This window comes from Urocitellus parryii, chromosome 15 (assembly GCF_045843805.1).
Source record: "Urocitellus parryii isolate mUroPar1 chromosome 15, mUroPar1.hap1, whole genome shotgun sequence".
NCBI classification, from domain to species: Eukaryota; Metazoa; Chordata; class Mammalia; order Rodentia; family Sciuridae; genus Urocitellus; species Urocitellus parryii.
In genome coordinates, this window is record NC_135545.1 from 11,916,167 (window position 1) to 11,937,242 (window position 21,076).

General features: G+C 54.5%; 1 protein-coding gene across 1 annotated transcript; it reads right to left on the reverse strand.

The window, feature by feature from the left end:
- Window positions 1-932: 932 nt before the first annotated feature.
- LOC144250320 (cell adhesion molecule CEACAM6-like) lies at window positions 933-10,311 on the reverse strand. The gene is given in 11 exon segments (XM_077792884.1): window positions 933-1,201; window positions 1,453-1,494; window positions 1,984-2,015; window positions 2,355-2,407; window positions 3,333-3,453; window positions 4,487-4,711; window positions 4,714-4,740; window positions 5,247-5,363; window positions 5,366-5,524; window positions 9,040-9,399; window positions 10,248-10,311. Coding segments are annotated over 11 exon segments (1,266 nt in total). The 3' UTR covers window positions 933-1,135.
- Between the last annotated feature and the right edge of the window lie 10,765 nt (window positions 10,312-21,076).

The window sequence follows — 21,076 nt, forward strand, 5'->3', positions numbered from 1 at the left end:
CAGTCTGTGGCAGCAGCACCAGGAATCCAAGGCTAGAGAAGTCACCGTGTGTGACCTGAGGCTGTGTTCATGCAGGATGAGCCTCACTAGAGCTGAGTCATGGGGGAATCTCCGAGGGTCTCTTCCTACTTCTCATCTCAGGACAGACAACTCTCAGGCATCAGAAGAGTGTCCCTGAGCTTTAGTCCTTGGACATCTGATTTCCAGGAATGTAGTGGCTTGATCCACGTGAACCTATCTGAAAATGTCACCCTTCCATGCCTTCAGGGAAGAAGTCATATCAGTGCCCAGGTGTACTGAGGAGGCTGCAGTGGACACCCTAGGCCAGAGGAAAGGGAGGAGACTCTGTCCCATCACCATGGAGTCTAGAGAGCCCCATGTGGGGAGCCCTGAGCCTCTGCCCTGGGTGCTGGAGGGTGGAGAGGAGGCTGGTTCCACAGAGACCAGGCAGGGCAGAGTGGAAGGTGATGGGAGGGCAGGGCTGGAGCCTCGGGCAGGGCTTGAGGCCCATGTTCAGGGCCTGAGTCTGGGTCTGGCCCTGTCCCCTGATTACTCTGACAGTCACTGTCCCTGCCCAGAAGATGTCCTGAGTTCTGGTCTTTGGACAGAGAAGAAATCAATGGTCCTGGAGCGTGAGGGCCACTGAGTGCTCTGCTGGCTGCAGGGCCTTGGGACCCTCCCCCTTCCCTGTGGACAGACCAACCTTTGCCCTGGCTCCACCTCCCAACTCCTGTCTCCCAGGAAGAGAAACCTGTGGGAACCACTTAGAGACCACGATTCCCCTGCGTGACACAGGAGAGAGCTGACCTGGACCCTGAGGGGAGTGTCTGCCAAGAGACGTTCCCACAGGAACCAAGAGCGAAGGAGGGAAGGGGGTCTTTATTCAGCGCCTTTCCAGGTGACCAGTAGTGGCCCTTCCCTCTTCCTGAAGCCCCTGCTCCTGGACACAGGCAGCCTAGTGCTGGCCATTCAGAGCCCAGGGCAGCCTGTCTGAGTCTCCAGAAATCCCAGGGACCCCTCCCCCTCTAGGTTCCAGAGTCCAAAAGGGCTCAGGCTCCACCTCTGTCCCATGACCCAGCATCTGGGGTCTAGCAGGACCCTCCCTCAGCCCACATGGAGCATCGTGTGGTGGAAACTAAAAATCCACATCAGCCTTGCGGTCGGCCCGGCAGTAGATGTCCAGGTCAGGGTTTAGTAATTCCTGAAAAAGAACCAAGAGGCTCTGACCCTTCTGAACCAGGACCATGAACTCCTAGGCCCTGGCCCACCTGGGACTGCTCTGTCCCTGTGTCTGTCTGGGCTCAGAGGCTCCTTTTCCCAGGCCCCCCCCTCCCCTGCTCAGCACCCCCTGATCCCATTTTGGCTGCTGTTTCCTGGCAAGATCAGGAAGGTGTGGGGAGGGGCATCTCTTGGGTACACCCTGGACTGTGGGCAAGGTATCACCACACTCACCTGGTAGATGGGGACAGCTGCTCCGTTGCCAGGGGGTGGGGCCTGGCAGGGAGGGAGATTGGAAATCAGGGTCAGCAAGGGGGGTCATCAAGGCTGAGACTCCAGTGAGCAGGTGCTGGGTGCTGCAGGAAGGTTCTGGTCTCTGACAGGCCAGAGCTTACTCCCTGTGTCTGCTTTAGCCCTTTCTTCTCAGGAGTTACCAGCTCTGGGTCCTGAGCACCAGCCTCCACTTCAGGACAGACACCCCAGTTTCTGTCCAAACTATGGCCCGTTAGTATTAACCCAGGGCCACTGATAGAAGCTCCCAGCACCCACTCTGCACCAGGACTCACCTGAGATGGCAGGAAGTAGGGTGGGCTGAGGACAGAGTGATGGTGGACCTGTCCCTGAGAGTGGCCAAGTCTCTGGCCAGGGCCAGGCTAACCTTGTCCTGGTCCAACATGAGTGGGGGTGTCTGTGCTGTGTGGGGGTTGACAGTGCCCCTGAGCCTGCAGAGCTAGTCCCCTGTGTAGAGATAGCTGGGGGACTTACCAGGGAGGTGGAGCTGTCAGAGGGACCTTGGCCTGGGGACAGAGACAAGAGTTAGCAGACATGAGGAGGGCTGGGCCCCTTCTGCAGGAGGGGTTAGGGGTCCTAAACTCTCAGAGTGTCAGGGAGACAGCATGTCCTGGGAGAGACCCTGAAGCCCTTGTAGTGGCCCAAGGAGCAAGGAACCTGAGGAGACCAGATGCCACAAGTCTGGGCTGGCTTGGCCAGGTGGGTCCCCTTTTGTGTTTGATGACAGGGATCCTTGAATCCCCAGTGTAAACATTCAACCCTGGACGTGTGGTTGTGGGCAAGAGTGGACACTGTGTGGCAGGCTTAGGGGCTCCCAGCCACCCTCAGGCTGAGGGGACACTTACCGGGTCTTGATGCTAGGGTGAGGTGCTCTCTGAGGCCATGCTGGACACTGGCCCTAGGAAAGGTCAGGCTTATTCATGAGGGTCATGGACTGGGGTCAGATAGGGGAAGAGGAGGGTACCCCATTTCCAAGGAGGGTGTGAAAGCTTCCTCTCCCCATCAGGTCTGTGTACCAGGGGGCCCAGGGGAGGGGAGGGGAGGAAAGGCCTTAAGAAGACACTGCTGCACTGGGCCAAGGTGAAGGACCCTCCCAGGTGCAGACCCAGGAGAACGTTGGCTGAGGGACCCAGAAAAGGGACTGAGGATTGAGGAAGAATTAGAGCAGGAGAGTTTGACTGAGTAAAAGGGTCCAGGCCCTGGGGACAGGGAAGCAGGGTCACCACGTAGGCAAGACGTTTGGGAACCAAGTGCATCTTGACATTCCCCGACCCCCATTGGTGATCCTGCTGTGGAGGACCCTCTGCTCAGGCCAGGAGATGAGGTAATGTGACAGTGGCCTTTTGTGCTCTCCACCCATGTGGCCAGGAGGCAAAGAACTTTCCAGGACACACTGTCTGGCTGGGCCCTGGGATCCCACCTCACACATCAGGGGCCTTGGGTAACAAGGAGGTGTGCAGAGTGGACCCTCCTTCCTCTCAGGCCCCAGCCCTTGCCCTGAGTGACCTGGGACAGGACCCCTCATACACAGAGCTTCAGCCCTCTCCTGGTGTGGGGCAAGTACTGCAGGAGGTGCCGTGTTGAACACTCGTCTAGGGAGGGACACCAGTGCTGTGGGGACAGGTCCTGGTGACCAATGTGCAGAGGAGGCAGCTGGTGAGCAATCAGCCCAGGGCCAGCAGCTGGTGAGGGACGGGGGCGGCTGGGTGAGGGGAGGGTCCTGGGGAAGTGGGGAGGTGGGAGTCAGGCCAGAGTCTGAGGACTGGCCTCCTTCCCTCAGGCCTGGGGTCACCTGGGTGGGATCAGGGGGGGAAGCCTGGTACCTTCCAGTTCTTGTGTGGAGCAGGAAACACCCCAGAGCAGCCACCAGAGCCACCCCGACCAGGACCCCAGTCACGATGCCAGCGACGGCCCCCACAGGGAGGCCTGGGGTCCTCTCTGCTGCTGAAAGAGAAGAGAAAGGGCTGAAGGTCAGGTCTTCAGGGGAACCAGCTGGGCCCTGCAGGGGGCCACAGAGGGTGGAAGGAAATGGCACCAAGGTCCCAGTGCAGTTTGTCATGTCGTCACCATGTCCTCCCGACTCTCTGCTTCTGGCGATTTCTTCACGTTTGGTTGTGAAACCTGCATGTGCTCTAGCCTGACAGTCTCCACATGCAGCTGGGCCACATCCTGCTCCTGCTCCTGTTAAGGCCTCTCCTCTTCTCTTTTATGTTAATATATTTTTTAGATGTTGAAGGACCTTTATTTTATTCATTTGTTTGTTTGAAGCTGAGAATTGAACCCAGGTTCTCACACAGGCCGGGCAAGTGCTCTACCACTGAGCCACACCCCACCCCCTCTTCCTCTTTTCTTCCTTCCCATCTCAGGACAGTGTCAGCGGGCAGCCCTCACAGACTGTCTAGCCCAGGCCTAGCCTCGGGTCAGATCAGAACCAAGGTGACATCAAGGCACCTAATTTCTGGGTAGTCAACCACATTCTCTCCAAGCTCTGGCATCTACCCCATGCTCATGGCTGGTGCCATATGATGGCCCTTGACAGTGGAATATGTGAGGGAAGCACTGGGTGGGACACGGGCCACTCAGAGATCACAGCCAGTCTGTAGCGGTCACTCTTGGTGGAACTGGCGGGGTTGGAGGCCTCACACTGATACTCCCCGGCATCCTCCTGTCTGACGGGGTCTATGCGGAGGGTCCTGTGGTCCGGGGACAGCTGCATCCTGTCTGTGAGCTGCAGAGTCTGGCTGTTGAGGATCCACGTGATGGAGAGTCCAGGGCCACCTGAGAGGCAGGTCAGGGCCACAGAGTGTGGTTCTGTGTTGGTGGCTCTGAGGGAAGGCTGGGCCACAAGCCCTGTGGAAAAACAGCAGGGGGCTGACTGAGAGGGGGCCTGAGGCTAGGAAGGAACTTCTTCCACGTTGTTTCCAGAAAAATCAAGGCTCCACCCAGCACTTGACACTGTGCTCCAGGGTCCACTTACCAGAGATGGTAATGTTCTTGGTTGTGGTCCTATTGAGGTTAGTGACAGAGTTATGGGTGACACACACATAGGATCCACTATTATTTGTAGAGAGGTTGGGGACTGAGAGCTCTTGTGTGGATTCCAGGGGCCTCCCATTGAAAGACCAAGAGAACTGAGCAGGCGGGTTAGAGTCTGCGTGGCAGGAGAGGTTGAGATTTGTCCCTGGATGGAAATGTGAGTCTGGGGGTTTATGATGGGGGCAACCGGGCCACCTGGAACAAACAGAATAAAGCCACATGTAATATCATCAGAGGGAAGGGGAAGATCCTAGACTGTAGAAGGCCACAATAGAACTACTGATCCATGTCACAACCTTGTTTTTTCTTTTTTTAAGTCACATCTAGGCTGGGGAGTACAGTGGTACAGCACCTGCCCAGCATGCATGAGGCCCTGGGTTCAAATCCCAGCACCATACACACTCACAGAAAGTCTCAACCAAACCCCCTTTGTTCACTGAAATTAGTCTGTGACATTCCCCTGCTTCTCTGTCCCAGGGGGCTGATCCCAGGCCTCCCCAGGGAACCACAAGCCCTCCCCTCCTATTCATGGCCCAAGGCTGGGCCTGCCTGGATGTGCCTGGGGCTATTGTCACAGCCAGTCCAGGTGCCCAGGAGAGAGGGTCTGTGTACTGGGACCTGAGAGGGACTAAGTGGCCCAGCCTCTGGCCCTGTGTGTTTGAGTTCACAGCCAGGGTAATGGAGGAATAGAAGTTACTCACAGGAAATACTCAGGGTGAGTGGGTCACTGTGGCTGGCACTCACTGGGTTCTGGGTTTCACACTCATAGGGTCCTGTGTCATTCCTTGTGACTTTGAATAAAGTGAGAGTCCTGTTTTGTTGAATAGCTTCAGCCTGTCACCATCTGGGATCATCTGACTATTTATCTTCCACAGGTAGGTTGCATAATTAATCTCAGGTTCACAAGTTAATGCTAGAGAGTCCTCACCCTCCATGGGTTGGGAGTTGTTGATTGTGATGTTGGGTTTGGGTAATTTCTCTGTGCAGACAACAAAGAGAGGATTGCCCTGTGATCCCTGCAAAAGCGTCTTTCCGCCTGAGCAGGCCTTTCACCTCCCACCAACCTGAGTCCTGAGAACCAGCAGAGTGGGTATCCTGGACAGATGCAGGAGGATCTGAGGGATCAGAGGAGGTGGGGCCCCCTGGGCTGTGTCTGGGAGAAGCACAGAGTTTCTCACAGATGCACTTAATTGCAGAGTTTGGTCCTGGACAGACCCAGGACTGGGAGTTAGCAACCCCGTGTCTCCTCTGGTCCTCGCTGGCCCTGGCTGGCGTTGAGATGCAGAGTCCCTCTAGCTGCATGGACTCCAGGGCTCGGCCCACGTGTGTGTCCTCTGAGCCTTTGGTTCTCAAGGCCATCCTAGAGGTGGGCCATGATGGGACACCCCACTGTGCCTAAAACCCAAGAAGACCCCACCTCCTGATGTGAGAATGGGATGTGTGAACAGAAATCCCACACTAGGAGACCAGGGGCATTCAGTTTGGTGGTCAGGCTGGGGCCACAAGGGGGCAGTTCTTCTCAGGTGCTTCCTGGTGACTGACAGGAGCCAGTGACACCTGAAAGGCACAGCATGAGTCCAAAGAATGCTCTAGGGTGAGGGGGACAGACAAGGTTTAGAGCAGAATCATGTTCCTATCCTTGGTCTTTACGTCCCTTCTCCCCCTGCAGAGAGCAGGTGGAATTGTCCTGAGAGACCAGTGGATGGTTCCTAACACATCAGCACTAAGAGGTGGAAGAGGGGACAAGGAACCTGCAGAAAATACGGTCGACTTGGGCTTGTGTGTGGCAGACCTGGGGTAGAAATGGGGAATGTTAAATTTTTCCATGTGGAAAAATAGTTTTAGATATTCAGGATCTAAGACTCCTTTCTGAAAGAAATATTTCTCTAAGGAGCACAGTGTCTTAGACTGAGCTCTGAAGTCCTGAGGGTTCACATTATGACCCAAGGCACATGCTAAAGTCAGTATGAAACCAGCAGCCTCCTGAGTAAGGAGAGACCTGTGGGTCCTGGTGGAGGACTGAATGGTCAGAGGGGACATCTGAGGGTCTCTGTTATGTGAAATGGGGCACAACACCAAACTCAGAGAAGTGTTATTGATCATGTTAATCAATCTAGAAGTCTATGTTCCCAATTGCTATGGAGACTCAGCAAAGTGGGGAAGCACCTGACACAGGCCTGTGGAATGCCTTCTTCCTGTTCTTTTCACCCAGGAAGTGCAGTGAGATCATCAAATTGATCCATATCGGAGCCTAGAGCCTAATGTAAGTGACGGTGGCTGGAGCATCACACCATGTGGGGACAGACCTCCCTTGTGGTGATGGTGTCCTCATGGGGACACAGGCACATATGGAATAGACAGTTAGCCCCTGAGACAGCACTGTTCAGTCCAGCTCCCCCTTCGGGAAGGTCCTGGGAGTCACTGAGGAGCGTGAGCCCCACTTAGGGACCAGGATGGAGCCACCAGTCATCTGGGTGTGAGGAGCCTGGGACCTAGGGGCTTGCCGCCCTGTCCTGCCTCTGTCCCCCTCGCTGAGTCAGTGCAGAGAGTAGATGGGGGAGATGCTCAGGCCTGTGTCCTGGCCTATTTCACATGTCATTGTCATGGAAGGAAAGAGCCCTGGAAGGGACACAGTGGGGCCTCCTTCACAGTCGGGACATTGTCCCTAATGCAGCCTGACAGGGGCACCTGCCTTGACTGTTTCTGTGCCCTTGACTCTTCCCCAGGAGGGGGCCTGGCCCCAGGTGTTAGCAGGAAGTGGACAGGACAGATGGCCATTAGTGCAGGAGGGAAGGGCATGGCTCATTGTGCAGGGCAGGGCCAGTCCAGCCTGAATGAGAAGGAGGAAGAGGATGGACAGGCAGGAGCAAGACAGCCAGAATCGCCATGGCAGGGAGCAGTGGGGCTACAGTGACTTAAAGCCCCAGGTCCAAGAGCCTCATGGCCACCTCAGAACTGACCCAGGGCCTCCCCAAAGACGCTCCAAAGCCTGGACATCCCAAGGGCATCCTGTGATGTGGCTCCTGGGTGGCCTCAGGAGAGGTGGTTGGTGGGATGTAGCAAGAGCCTCAGCCTCCAGGAGGGACAGGGAGCAGGTGGCAGAACCCCCTGGGATTGCACATGCAGGTTCCAGGCTCTGAAGAGGTTCAGGGTCATTCATTCATGATCTTTCCTCCCTCCTTCCCCATAAAACCATTGAGACTTGGCTATACCTTGGGCCCTGTGTTGGTTGCAGGGTCCAGTGGGGAGTGAGAAAGGAAAGTCCTGTCCTGTATGCTTCATAAGGAGTGACATCCAATACACCAGGACACATGTGGCTTCAAGTTCAGCAAGGGAGTGTGTGGACCACTGTGGGAGGGGAGGCCTGGATATTCTGTTGAGGCAGGTGATTTGGTTCCAGAGTTAAAATTGATTATTCTCCATTTGCTCTCACTCCCAGACCACACTGTCCCTTCCAGGCTGACAGTGCCCTGAGCCAATGACTGGTCTCTGGTCCACAGATGCCTAATAGGTCCTCAGCATGCAGAGCACGGGGCTCTGGCTGCAGAGTGACATGCACCACTGATCTGCCACCCATGGTCTGTATGACCTGATTCAGCAACTATGTTCCTTGTGCCTCAGTTTCCCTTAATTGGATACATGGGAAGTGGTGTCTGGTTCACCATGTTGTCTATAAATTAACCTTGAAATACTCACAGTAACCTGACCTTGGTTTAGAGGAGCTGCCCCCAAAGAAAACGCCCCTACTCTGCTCTGCCCCCCAGTGAGAGCGCCCTGGGCTGGTCCCGGGAGGACCAGGAGCTCCAGGGGCATCTCTTTCCTCTGTTCCTCCCCTTGGGGACATGGACCTTCCTCTGGAGCCTCATAGAAGTCCATCTGGGTACCTGATTGGCCTGAGGCACCTGTCCCTCTGTGCTCGCCACACCTAGTCCCAGGAGAAGGAGATGCCCAGGTGCCCTTGCCCAGATGTGGCTCCTGGGACTGTGCCCTGGCTGGTGACCACCTCCAGGAGCTACCAGATCAGGTAGCCAGTAAATCATTGCTCCCCAGCAGCCCTCAACAGGAAGCCAAACTCCAACCCTGGCCACATGTCCTCAGGGTCACCTGGAGCCAGGAGCCTGGGACAGAGCTCTACAATAGAATCTTCCTGGGCTGACCTTCTCTGTGATGACTCCAGGGCCTCAGGCCAGGCCTGACTCAGTCCTGCAGGGTCTTTCTCAGGGCCATGCTCCTGGGAAGGACACAGGGGCTGGTCTGAGACTGCTCTGCCTGGGCCGAGTCTCCCACCAGACCACCCTGCTCTCTGCCAGTGGATTCAGGCAGAGGACTCGGATCTTCTGAAGTCTGTGTGCCCTGTGTGTGTCCTTCAGTAAGTGCTCCAAATCCACTTTGAGGACACAATGCACCGGAGGAGGTAGGCAGACCAAGGTCTCAGGGTCCTGTGTGCAGTGGAGTTAACCCTTGCAACACCCAGAGGGCTGGGGCATCACTCACCATGTACACGGAACTCTCCAGTTGCTGCTTCAGTATCAAAATTGTCAGCTGTGGTTTGAAGGGTGTAGAATCCTGTGTCCTCCTTTGTCAGATTCACAAACAGCAGGGACCCATTGGGGTAGATTGTCTCTCGACCACTGAATGCAGGGCCTTGGGTAGCTGAGTGTGTGAGATTCGAGTAGGATACAATTAGACGGCTGCGGTCTGTTATTTGCCCTCTGTACCAGGAGTAGCCTACAGTGTTCCCCGACGCATTGTGGACAAGTAGAAGAACGTCTCTCCCTTCAGCAGCATCGAAAGGCACTGGTTCAATAGTGAGCTGGGCAGTGGGGTACGGGTTCCAGAAGGTTAACAGTGAGACTAGGAGGGAAGAGAGAGAAATCAATCAATACTGGGCCCTTCAAATGGGGTGGAAAGATGGGGCCCAGGTCTTCAGCAGGAGGCTTCATTTCAGCCTCGAGGGTGTGTTGGGTGTATACATGGTTGTCCCTGGATCAAGGCCAGCAGCCTGACCTTATTTCCTTCAGGACCCCTGTACCTGTCATCCTCTCTTGGGAACACCTTTCCCCAGGTGTCTGCAAGTCTGGCCTCTCAGTGTCCTCAGATCCCTGCTCACACGCAGGGCACCTGGGCACCCGCCTCCCCTGACCACCTCCTTACAGACCCCAGGTCTTCCCTGTGGACATTCCCCTGCTCTCTGCCCTCCTAGATCTACACAGCACCTGGCCTCACCTGCAGATGTCCCTGTGGCCTGGCTTCCTGCCCTCTAGAGAGGAAGCTCCAGGAGGCAGAGACTAGTCTGACCCTTGTTGTGGCCCAGGGCCTGGACCAGGCTCAGCCTCCTGTGGATGAGTGAGCAGTGTCCCCACACTGAGCGTCCAGGTGTCTGTGTGCCAATGTCTGAGGCTGGTGGCTGCAGACAGTGTTTACTGCTCAAGTTGCCTTTCTGTTTGGAGAGTGGCCCTGACAGAGCTGTTAATGTCAATTTTCATAATATAAAAGCATCTGGTGAGTAACTTGGAGAAGAGAACCCCTGAGCTTTCCATCCCCCTTCATCTGTTCCTGTTGGTGAGCTTTTGTCTTCTGTGTTCTGTTCCCAATGGACATAGTGAAGCCCTGTGTACCCTGTGAGGGTTGGGTCCTCCCTGGGGACACCAGCAAGACTGTGCTCCACCTCCCACCCTCCTCAGGGAACTGTCCCCTCTTACCTGCCAGCAGGACCCCCTGCCAGGGGATGCCCCCTCTGCAGGGACAGGCTGAGGAGGGCTGCATGGTCCCTGCTGCTCTGTCCCCTCTGTGGAAGGAGCTTCACTGCAGACCCGCTGGGAAGCCGAGGTCCAGGCCAGTCAGCCCTGCTGCCCTGCTCCTCTCTGAGCTCAGCCTCCTCCCAGGGCAGGAGCACTTTCCTGGGGCACAGGGCTGGGGGCGGGTCTCTGTGGAGGAACCTCTCTGTCCCCTCCCTCTCAGTCCTGCCTCCTGTCCCTTCTGCTTTCCCTGTTGGGTTTCACTACTGCATGCCACACCCTGAGAAGCAAGGCAGGTGGGGACACTGTCCCCTGAGAGAAGTGGCTCACCCAGCACTGGCCTCAGCTGTGTCCTGGCCTCAGGGCTCTCAGCACCACCCAGGGAGCCCCTGGGGTCCCCTCACCCTGGACATATTCCCCTTTACGGTTTTGTCCTGTGTCTTCCCCACGTTCTCAAATGCTCTAGGAAGGTGGATTCCTCCCTACAGGAAGGGGACAGAGAGAGCTCTGGGGTCTAGAAAGGGGCCCACTGAGTGATGGCTGGTGAGGGGACACATTCTCTGTCCTGGTGTCTCCAGCTTGGCCTCTGAGTGGCTATCTCAGGACTTCACACCCTTTGTGTCCTGGGAGGGGAGGACTGTGGTAGTGGAGGTAGGTGACCGTGGGCTCCTTGGTCCTCAGGGAGAGATTTTAGGGAGCCCCTCCCTCTTCATTGTTTGGTGCAGCTGTGGCTCAGGCCTGCCCATGCCTTCCTTGGGTGGCCTCTGTCCTTTACCTAGTGATTCTCCTGTGGTCACCCTGACTTTTTCCATGGGTGTTACCTAGAGGCAAAGGCCTGCTCAGAGACCCCTGGCAGTGCAAGGTCCTCACAGGCCTACGAAGGAGGGAGGTGGGAGCTGAGCAGGTTGGTGGGAGGCACCCTGTAGTCTATTGAGGATGGAAATCAGGCCGCATTTCCACCTCCTGAACCAAAGACTAGTCCAAGTTTCAGAATCCATTTGCCAAGTGTTGAGTGTGAGTCCCATGTCGCCCCCTGGTGGTCATAAGGAGAACTATGGCCAGTGTCAGGGACTGTAGCAGGGATGCTGTCCAGGGTCCAAATGGTGAGAGCTGGCCCTGTCCCTGGGCACAGGTGGCCCTGACCTACTGGTTGAAGAGTGGGTCGTGTTTACTGAGTGTCCCCAGGGTACATGACTCTTTCCAGTACAGGGTGAGTCTAGGAAGAGGACGGGAGCTGTCCTGGGGATTCCTGCTCCAGAGTAGGGAGGACTGTGTCCCCAGGGGATGGGCAGCCTCAGGAGGGGCCATCTGTGCCTGAGGGTTCAAAGGAAGGACATGGAGAGGTGTCTCCTGAGGCTTTAGGGGGCAAGCACTGGCCTTGTGAGCTATATCTGCGGTTGGCTGGTGTCGTGTGAGTATTATGGAGGTTATCTGGCCAGATACATGACACAGCCTCTCATCCCAGCTGTTCAGGAGGCTGAGGCAGGAGGATCGCTAGTTTGAGGCCAGCCCAGGCAACTTAGTTTGACTTTGTCTCAAAATTAAAAAATGCAATGTAGTTCAGTGTTAGAGTGCTCCTGTGGACAATCTGTAGTCCCTTTCACCTTTCTATCTGTCTGTCTGTCTGTCTCTGTCTCTCTCTCTCTCTGTCTCTCTCTCTCTCTCTCTCTCTCTCTCTCTCTCTCTCTCTCACACACACACACACACACACACACACACACACACACACACTAAGCAGAGTGGGTGTATCTTATACACATTTTTCTTAAAAACTTTTCATAATATGATACTTATTACAAAAATCTGCTCTATTAACCCTTTAAACTGTAGAAATACATGCCATGAGTCCATTCAAATATACAACAATCACTACTATTTCCAGGATTTTTTCATCACTTGCACTAAAACTCTGACCATTAAGCTATCACGTTTCAGGACCCTCTAGCCTCAGGTAACCTTGAATCTCTTTCCTGTCTCTATGAATTTTCCTATTCTAGATATTTCATATAAATGAAATTATACAGGGCTGGGGCTGTGGCTCAAGTGGTAGTGCGCTCACCTTGCATACGTGAGGCACTGGGTTCGATTCTCAGCACCACATAAAAATGAAATAAAGATATTGTGTCCACCTAAAAACTAAAAAATAAATATTAAAAAAATAAAATAAATGAAATTATCCAACCACATACCATTTGCTTCTTGTTTAATCATGTTTTCAGGTTGACCCAGGTTGTATTGTTCATCAGAATTTTAATTTTTATGGCCAAACAATAATCCAACATATTTTTAAGCCATGTTTTTTATGTGTTCCTCTGTTGATGGACACGGGGATGTTTCCACACCTGCCTGTTGTGAAGAATGGTGTGGTGAGCCTTAGCCTGGGGGAGCTATTGGAGTCCCTGTTTCCCATCCCGTGGGCACGTGCCCAGCCATGGGAGTGCTGGGTGGATGGGCTTCTGCCTGGCTCTGGCAGGAAGTGCCCAGGTGTTCTCCACTGTGACTGCAGCTCTTCAGAGTCCCTGGGGAATGTAGGAAGGTGTGGAGTGAGGTGTCATTGTGATATTGATTTGGTTCCTTAGTGACTGATGACACTGAGCATCTTGTCATGTGCTTACTGGTCACTGGAACATCTCTGGAGACAGGCCTTGCAAGCCCTTTGCCCTCCCCCTTCTCTTTCACTCCTGGGGATTGATCTGAGGGGCGCTGTACCTCTGAGCTACACCCCCAGCCTTTACAGGTATTCATTTATTTTTGTTTTGAGACAGTTGCCCAGGCTGGCTGCAAACTTGGGACTCTCATGTCTTGGATGCCTGGGGTTACAGACGCCCAGGTCTGTGCCGGGGTCCTTGGCCTCTTTTAAACATCGGTTCTTCTTTGGTTGCACGTTTGTACCTGTTTTTTATATATTCTTCCATGAAACCCATATCCCATGTATGATTTGCAAATATTTTCTTCCATTCTGTCACTTCAATTTCTTTGTTTTTAAACTCATTCACTCATTACTTTATTAGTAATTTTGTTAAAAGCCTATGGATCAATATTCATTTACAAAAACATGTTCAGTCTTTTATGGTAAATACTTTTAGGGTTTAAAAAATAAATTCATTGTCACATTTGAACGTCTTTACAAGTGAGGATCCATTGCCCTCTGCCTCCTGCTTCCTGGGAGGTGCTGTTGAGGTGGGTCTGTTCGGGATTCTTCTCCCCCTTCTCGGCCTCTCCCTCTCTCTCTTCCAGAAGCAGAGGATTTTGTGTCCTGGGCATTTTTCTTTCTCTCCCAACAGCTCAGAGGACTGGGGCAGCTTATCTTCCTGCCGTTGTTCTTCTCTGTGCAGAGTTTCTGCTAAACCTGCTCTTCTTGGAGTTGCTGCTACTCTGTCCCTCGAGCACATGGACAAGCTGGTCACGGTCATAAAGCAGTTGTGTTGGTAGAGTTTGTGCAAAACCTTTAGAGTTCTAATACTAAGCCTGAGAGGAGCTCCAGCCACTCTCTTTACTTTCACAGATTCTGATCCCACGTTACCACCAAATCATGATGAGGATTTCCCTGTCCAAACACGAGAGTGGACATTCTGATGTACTCACAACATTCTTGGAATGGGGACAATTTCAGACTTGGTCTTCCTCTACCATTAGTTTTGCTCCATGGAAGTCCTTCCCAGTGTCTCTCCTCTGGCACACATTTGGGAGTACCAGCTGCATCTCCCCCATGATGCAGTGGGGCAGCTGCTCTCACAGCTGGCTGTGGCCCCACAGAGCCCTTGGTACTTGCCCAACAGACCTGAGCATAGGTGGCTGCTTTCCAATGGGGGTTCAGTTTCTGGAAGTTCCCAGTACCTGTGAGCAGAGGCAGAGGCAGAGAAGGCAGGACTCCAGGAAGAACTGGAATTGTCAAAAATAAAAAAAAAATGAAAGAGTGTGAAACCCTTCATGTCCAGGCCCTCAGCTACCAGTCAGGGCCCCTGTGGACATGGAGATATCCAAGACTCAAGGACATCCTCGGAGAGTGACCAGCTGCATCAGGTGGCAGTCTTTGGCCCTAGAGGCAGTTAGGAGCCTCCTTTAGTAATGTAATAAATTCAAAGACGAAGAACATAGACATGTTCCCCAGAACCCAACATAACAGCACACAGTCCCCCAAGGATGACCAGCCCAGTGTCAGCATGAGCGGAAAGGCCTCCCTCCCATCACCTTAAAAATGAGCAGAACGTACCTGTAAGGGCCAGTAACTGTGATGCGTGTTCTGTTCTTCTAGAAGCCTGTGAATGTCAGAATTAGCACTTTATCTCTTAAGGATGGGAGAGGTATCCACAAAATGTGGACTCAAATGGACTGTGCTGTCCACCTAGCTGCCATACATTTGTGTGGCGCACCCTCTCTGCACAGCAATGAGGTGCTCTGTGTCCTTGTCCACTGGTCACCCCTGCACACAGCAGGAGGAGGCTCACACTTCCCCTTAGTCCTAGAAACATCTTGGTTCCCCTTTTCCCCCACCCAGAATTGTCCAAATTCTGCTGGTCACAGTGTTGGGACCCCAGGTGGAGGTCTGTTTAGGATGGTGTGAAGCGAATAGTCCCTGAGTATGTGTCCCTCCAGATCCCAGCAGAGGGCACTTGGGCCTGTGATGATGTCAAGATGAGTGAGAGGAGCAGAGGTCAGGGATAAGGACATTGAATCCAAGAATGACAATAGAATTGCCCAGAGCCTAAGCGGTGACAGGTGAATGGTGAGGATCCCTCTCACCTGCCCCCTGAAGAAAGAGCAGCAAAGGCCCCTGTGGCTCTGAGTGGGCCCAGGGTTGGGGCAGCAAAGTGCTGCAGGCCCAGGGGCTGGTGAGACCCCAGCTCTGTCCAGCTACTTGGTCAGTTTGGGGTCGAGTCAACTTAATGAATGATCTGCAGTCTACAACGTGGAACATGAAGAGAAATTCCTGTGCTGTCCTCTCCTCTGACTAAGACCTTTCTTCCTAACTTAGAGCAGACTTTGCCGTCTTTGCTCAGAGGCCTCCTGAGGTGGTGAGAGTGGCCCAGGGACTGTCCAGGTGCTGGGTGTGGGCTCAGATCATGGGCTTCCTCTTCTCAGTGTGCACTGAGCTCCCCATGTCCACGATGTCATGGACCCAGCAGGTGTCACTGATGTGTGGCTACAGACCCTTGGGAAACCCACAGTGGAGTTTCAAACAGCTGTGCGGCCATCACCTCCAAACATGTCTTCTCTAGGGACTTCAAGCGATCGATAGTGACCAGCACCAGTCAGTCTCTGCCCTCTTACACTTAGGTCTCCTGTCAAGAGGGGAGGATTTCATCTGCGGAGTTGTTACCGCAGGTTGGTGTAGACCAGTAAGGCACAGCCGGGGGCCATGCTGCCACCCAGGGGACATCTGGCAGTGTTGGGAAACACTTTTGATTTTCACAGCTGGGGGAGGGGTCCTACTGGACTTAGTAGGTGGAATCCCAGATGGTGCTCAACACCCCACAGCACACAGCCCCCCAAGGATGGCCAGCCCCAGTGTCAGTGGAGAGAAGAGGAGAGCCCTGCTCTGCTCCCTTCTCTGACCTCCCCAGAGCCTCCCCTCACCCAGCTCCTTCCCACCCCTCACCACCACTCTCAAACCTAGCCCCCTCCCCTTGCATTTTCAGGTTCATCCTCCAAAGGTGCCTTTTGCCCAACGTCAGCCCTCACTGCTCTTGGCATGTCCACCAGAGGGCAAGCAGCCTCTTCCCTAAGTTCAGGGGAGCCTTGCTGTCCTCTGAGACCAGTGCAGCTGCTTTTCCTACCCAGCCCCAAGTCCTTGGTGGAGCTGCAGACTTTCCCAGGAGGAAGCCCCTGGGAAGGCACCAGGGACCCCAGGGAAGAACCTCCCGCAGGAGGCGGGGGCACATATAACCAACTCCAGGGCCCTGGTCAGTGGGGAGGAGGAAGGTCCCAGACTCAGTGGCTGGACACTCAGGGTCCTGATGTCCTTGCCTATGTGGCCACCGGGGAAATGGCTATATCCCTAAAGGCTGTGTCACCTGGGATATGTGTAAATAGGTGTCAGCAGGGCTGCTGTGGAACATTCCAGAGTGGACCTTCTAGGGTATGCTCACTTGGAAGAATCAGGAGGGATGTGACAGTCACCAGGCACAGATGTCCATCAGGGTCCTAGGGAGCAGGGGGTCTCTGGGCTTCACTGTCACCCCTGAGTGGGGATCGGGGTGTGTCATCCTGCCCACTCACCTCAGCAGGGGCCATTGCTGGTTGTCTGTAGGGGACTGGGCTTCCCACCACCCCCTTGCAGGGCAGAGGAGGATCTGGAACCTTCCCCTAGAGTCAGACAGTGGAGGAAGCAGGTGAGTTAGGAGATGGAGGTGGGAGCTCTTGGTTGATGGGCAGCCAGGAGGCGCCCAGGCTCTGAGTGCTGCAGCTGACAGTGGTCAGAGTGGTCCTCTGGGAATCCAGCCTTGTCCCTGCAAATGTTCATGAACTTCCCACCTCTGAGCTCCTCAGTTCCCTTCCTGAGCTCCTAGCCACAGCCACCCTCACAGCTGAGGCCCTGGGTCCTACACCAGCACTTTGTCCCCATCTCACTGTGCAGCTCTGTGTGGCTGCCCACCTCTCTCCTACCCCCCAGGTCTTCTGAGTGGCTGTCCCAACACCCCTGTCCACACCAGGGTAAAAGGCCAGCTGAAGGCACAGTTTTCCTTCTTGGTGGGCTGAGGGATCAGCACTGTGGCCCCTGAGTCCTGATTATCAGGGTCCCCAGGAGGTGGCAGCAGCTGAGCAGAGCTGGGGAGCCAGGGATGGGAGTGGGTGGGACCCAGGAATGACTGATCTTGCTAGTGCAGATGGCAGGTGGCTTGTGCTGTGGGAACAGGGAATTTAATGGGGAATGAGAGGTGTTTTCTCATTTTAGAGCCTTTTTGGGTTTGGAGCTGCAGGTTCCCCTAAATGTCCCTGTCAACCTCAGCACTATGAATGTATGGCACAGACTTCAGGTTCCACACTCTGATGCAGGTTGGTACTGGGAGCACCATCAGCCTGGCCCAGGGGACCTCTGCATGTGGAGTTGCTGCAGACAGATGTGTTCTCTGTTGGGAGTAGTGCTCTTTCCTCCCTGGGCCTCCTGATCCCAGCTCCCTGATGCCCCAGCCTCCCAGCAGACCAATCACTCACCCCCCATCTCAGTCCTCACAGAAGTCTGTGAGCTGACTGCCCAGGGGCGTCGTGCCTGTCATTGGCTGTGCGTGCTCCTGATGTCTCCTGGTGCTCTCCAAGATCCTGCAGGTATCCTGAGGGGAGAGAGAGAGAGAAAGAGAGAGAGAGAGAGAGAGAGAGAGAGAGAGAGAGAGCACACTTGCGAACATGCACAACCTGAGGCTCGGGGATTTTGAGAGTCATATAACAAATATTTATTTAAATGCAAGAATCCAGGGAGTAGGACCTGTCTGATAGATAATAAATGGTGTTTCCTGTTGAGCATTGTCCTCTCTGCTTCACAGTTCATTTCCTGTTCAGAACATTGTTCATGTAGATGACACACCCATGCTCACAGGAGTGATGGGGGAAAAGCATTTTTGACAATGACCTGGAAGGTAAGGAGATGAGGATTTCCATCCTGAGAAAGTCACCTTGTGAGGGGGTCACAGGCACGGGGCCTCCGTGGGGACTTTAGTGAAATGTCTCTTCAATTTCAGCACACACACACACACACACACACACACACACACACACTGAGGATTGAAGCCCTGGGTGCTTACCACTGAACTATATCCCCAGCCCTTTTTCTTTTTAAATGGAGTCTTCATAAGTTGCTGAGGCTGGCCTGGAACTTGTGACCTCCTGCCTCAGCCTCAGAGTCATTGGGATTCCAGGAGCATCCACTGGGAGGAGCAGAATTCTGCTTCTCTGATGCATGTGCTACTGTTATCTGAAAGTCACCAAATGTTCTGGGGTCTGTAACTCTAGAGAAAAGTTACTGATCAGACACTTTTTTTTTTTCAGGGATAGCTGACCTCATTGTTTAAGGTAACAGAGGAAGACCTGGGCACAGTGGTGCACTCCTGTAATCCCGGCAGCTCTGGAGATTGAGGCAGGAGGAGCCTAGGTTTGAGGCCAGCCTGAGCAACTTAGCAAGCTCCCCAAAACATAGTGAGATTCTGTCTCAAAGTAAAAAGAGCTGAGGATGTGGTTCAGTGGTTTTGCACCCCTGGGTTGGACCCTGAATGTTCCCTAAAAAAAAAAAAAAAAAAGCAGAACAAGAGAGAAGAACAAAAGCCAAAAACAATTTTTAAAAGAACCTCAACTTTTGCTGGAGAACAGTTTCAATGCCAGGGCGCATTGGTCATCGTTGTCCTCTACAGCAGAGCTACTGGAAAGCTAATAGTGTCTTGCTCCAGGGTGTGACCTCTAAAATTAGTGCTGTTTAAAGTCAACTAAAAGGAAGTGAAGCTGGAGAGTGCACTTAGGGTCTCCCTCAATACAAGGGGAGGGTGCCTTCGAGGGGAGGAGAGTGAGGTGTTCAGGAGGAGGTGTGGGCGCTCAGCCTTGGAAAGTTCCAGAGCCAGAGCAGCAGGTGCTGAGGGTTTGCTCTCCTCAGTCATTCCTGTGTTTATGGCTCCTGACGTGGGTCGGGGGGGGAAAGGATGGATCTGTGAGGAACATGTGGCATCCCAGTGCCCTGGCATCCTCTGGAGATTGTACAGGCCCCAAGGAGGCCAAATGTGCTGGATTTTTGGAAAATGGCCTTGTGATTTTCACTCAGGACAGTCTGAGGAATCTGTCCTGGTGGCTGGCAAGGTAAGAACCTTGGTCTGCATGTGGCCTCAGTGTGACTCCACCTGTTAGTGCCAAATTCCCTTTAGGGCAGGTTCTAGAGCAGGGTGGAGAAGACCCCACTGTCAGCTGGGAGGGGTCCTGTGTTGAGGGGTGTTGCTGAGTGGAATCTGCCCATCCCCCCAAGTCACCCCAGTGTCTGGAGCTCTGCCGTCTTCCAGGCAGGAAGCTCGATGCCTGGCCACAGGTGGTTCCCCTCAGCACCCCCAGTTCTCTATATCCTGACAGTGGCTACTCCTCGATGGCCTGCCTGTGGCCAGGCCCAGATCTCCCCCAAGGGCCCTGTGAGTCTGTCAGAGAAGGATCTGGAAGGCCTGTGAGACAGGAGGAGGGGGAGATGGGGCCTCCTTACTTCTGAGATGACTGGTTTGTGACATCCATCCAGTGATTGAGACTAGGAGGAGGAGGGGTCAGAGCAGGGCAAAGACACACTTTATTTCTGGGCAGAAAGATCCTTCTGTGCATGCAGAACTGAGGCCTGAGGGGCCTGCCTCCTGAAGGTCAGGCAGGAAGTGTCCCATCAGGGCCTGGTGTCCCAGGAACAGAGCATCGGCCTCCCCAGACACAGACTCCAGGATGCGCTGACACAGGAGGGCCTGGCCCAGGTCTTGCTGCAGGGTGACCAGGCCTGACTCCCTCCAGAAGGACCCATGTAGCACTTATAGAAACCCAGGATTGGCACTTCCTGTCTCACCTGGAGGAGCTGGAGCCCCGTCCTTCCTCTTCAGTTCTGGACACCAGAGATGTTTGTGACGTGGCTCTGAGACACATGCCCCAGAGACTCAGCCTCTCCACACACCTCACAGGGGCACAGCCACACCAGGTTTGCCTAGAGGCACCTGGAGAAGGACCCAGGGAGTGGGCTGGGCAGGGCAGGAGGGCACAGGCACTGGCCACAGAGCCAGGCTGGGCAGAGGCACCCCTCTTGGACAATGACCTAAGGGCATGTTCTTTGGAAGGCAAAGAGCTCTCTCTGAGCTCCCTGTCTCAGGGCCTTCTCTGGTGATGTGGTCAGTCAGCACCCCCTGTGCTGAGGAGTCTGAAGGACACAGTGAGAGAAAAGCTGCCTGCTCATTCACCAGTCATCCACCTGGGTGGGGAAGAGGAGATGCCTCTGTCTGGAGAGTCCCTTGTCCTGTTTCACCCCCCAACCCCCAGGGCCAAGGGCTGAACTCAGGGCACTGCACATGCTAGGTAACAGCTCTGCCAATGAGCCAAATCCCCAACCCCTGTCCTGCAACCTCTCCAGAAAAACTCCCCTAGCAGGCTCTATGGGACAGGACCCACCACTGTGCTCAGGGCAGGGACCTGAGGGGCCATATGCTCCCTGGGGATAGGCGTGGAAGAAGGTCACCACATCAGCTTTGTGAATGATGATCTGACGCCTACAGTGTGGAGAGGGTCACCCACCAGCTGCTCCACCAGGGACCCTCTATAGCTCCAGGGCATGGGGCACCTCTGCACTTGTCTATGATGGTGCTCAGCTGTCCCTCACAGAGTCAGGGGTGCACTGGGGCATCATTTTTCAAACTGGGGCTCAGAGGCACACAGTTCCCAGAACCTTTAAGTTCAGGAAGAGAGCCCTATACCTTGGGGAGGACAGAGGAGGCCTGTTATGGAGAAGCTGTGGTCCCTACTCCAATGACATGTGTCCAGAAATCCTCTGTGTCGTGGTGGATGAAGGCCACTCCCTGGGTAGGGGCTGGTGTTTGCTGGTGCAGGAGGGTGAGGCCTGCAGGAGCTGGTGCAGGCCTGGTAGTGGGTGCTGGGGGCTTTGGGGTTATTCCTTAGCAGGACTCAGCCTGGGCTTGGGTCCCCTGGGGCAGGTGTGCCTGGGAGCATCTTCCACTGGGATGGTGAAGCCACAGGCGGGGAGGAGCCTTGTCCTCTCAGCCCAGGGTCTCAGCCCAGGTGCCCCTGTCCCTGCAGAACACCATCTCGCTCCACAGTGGAGAGGACGCCTGTGAGACCTGCAAAGG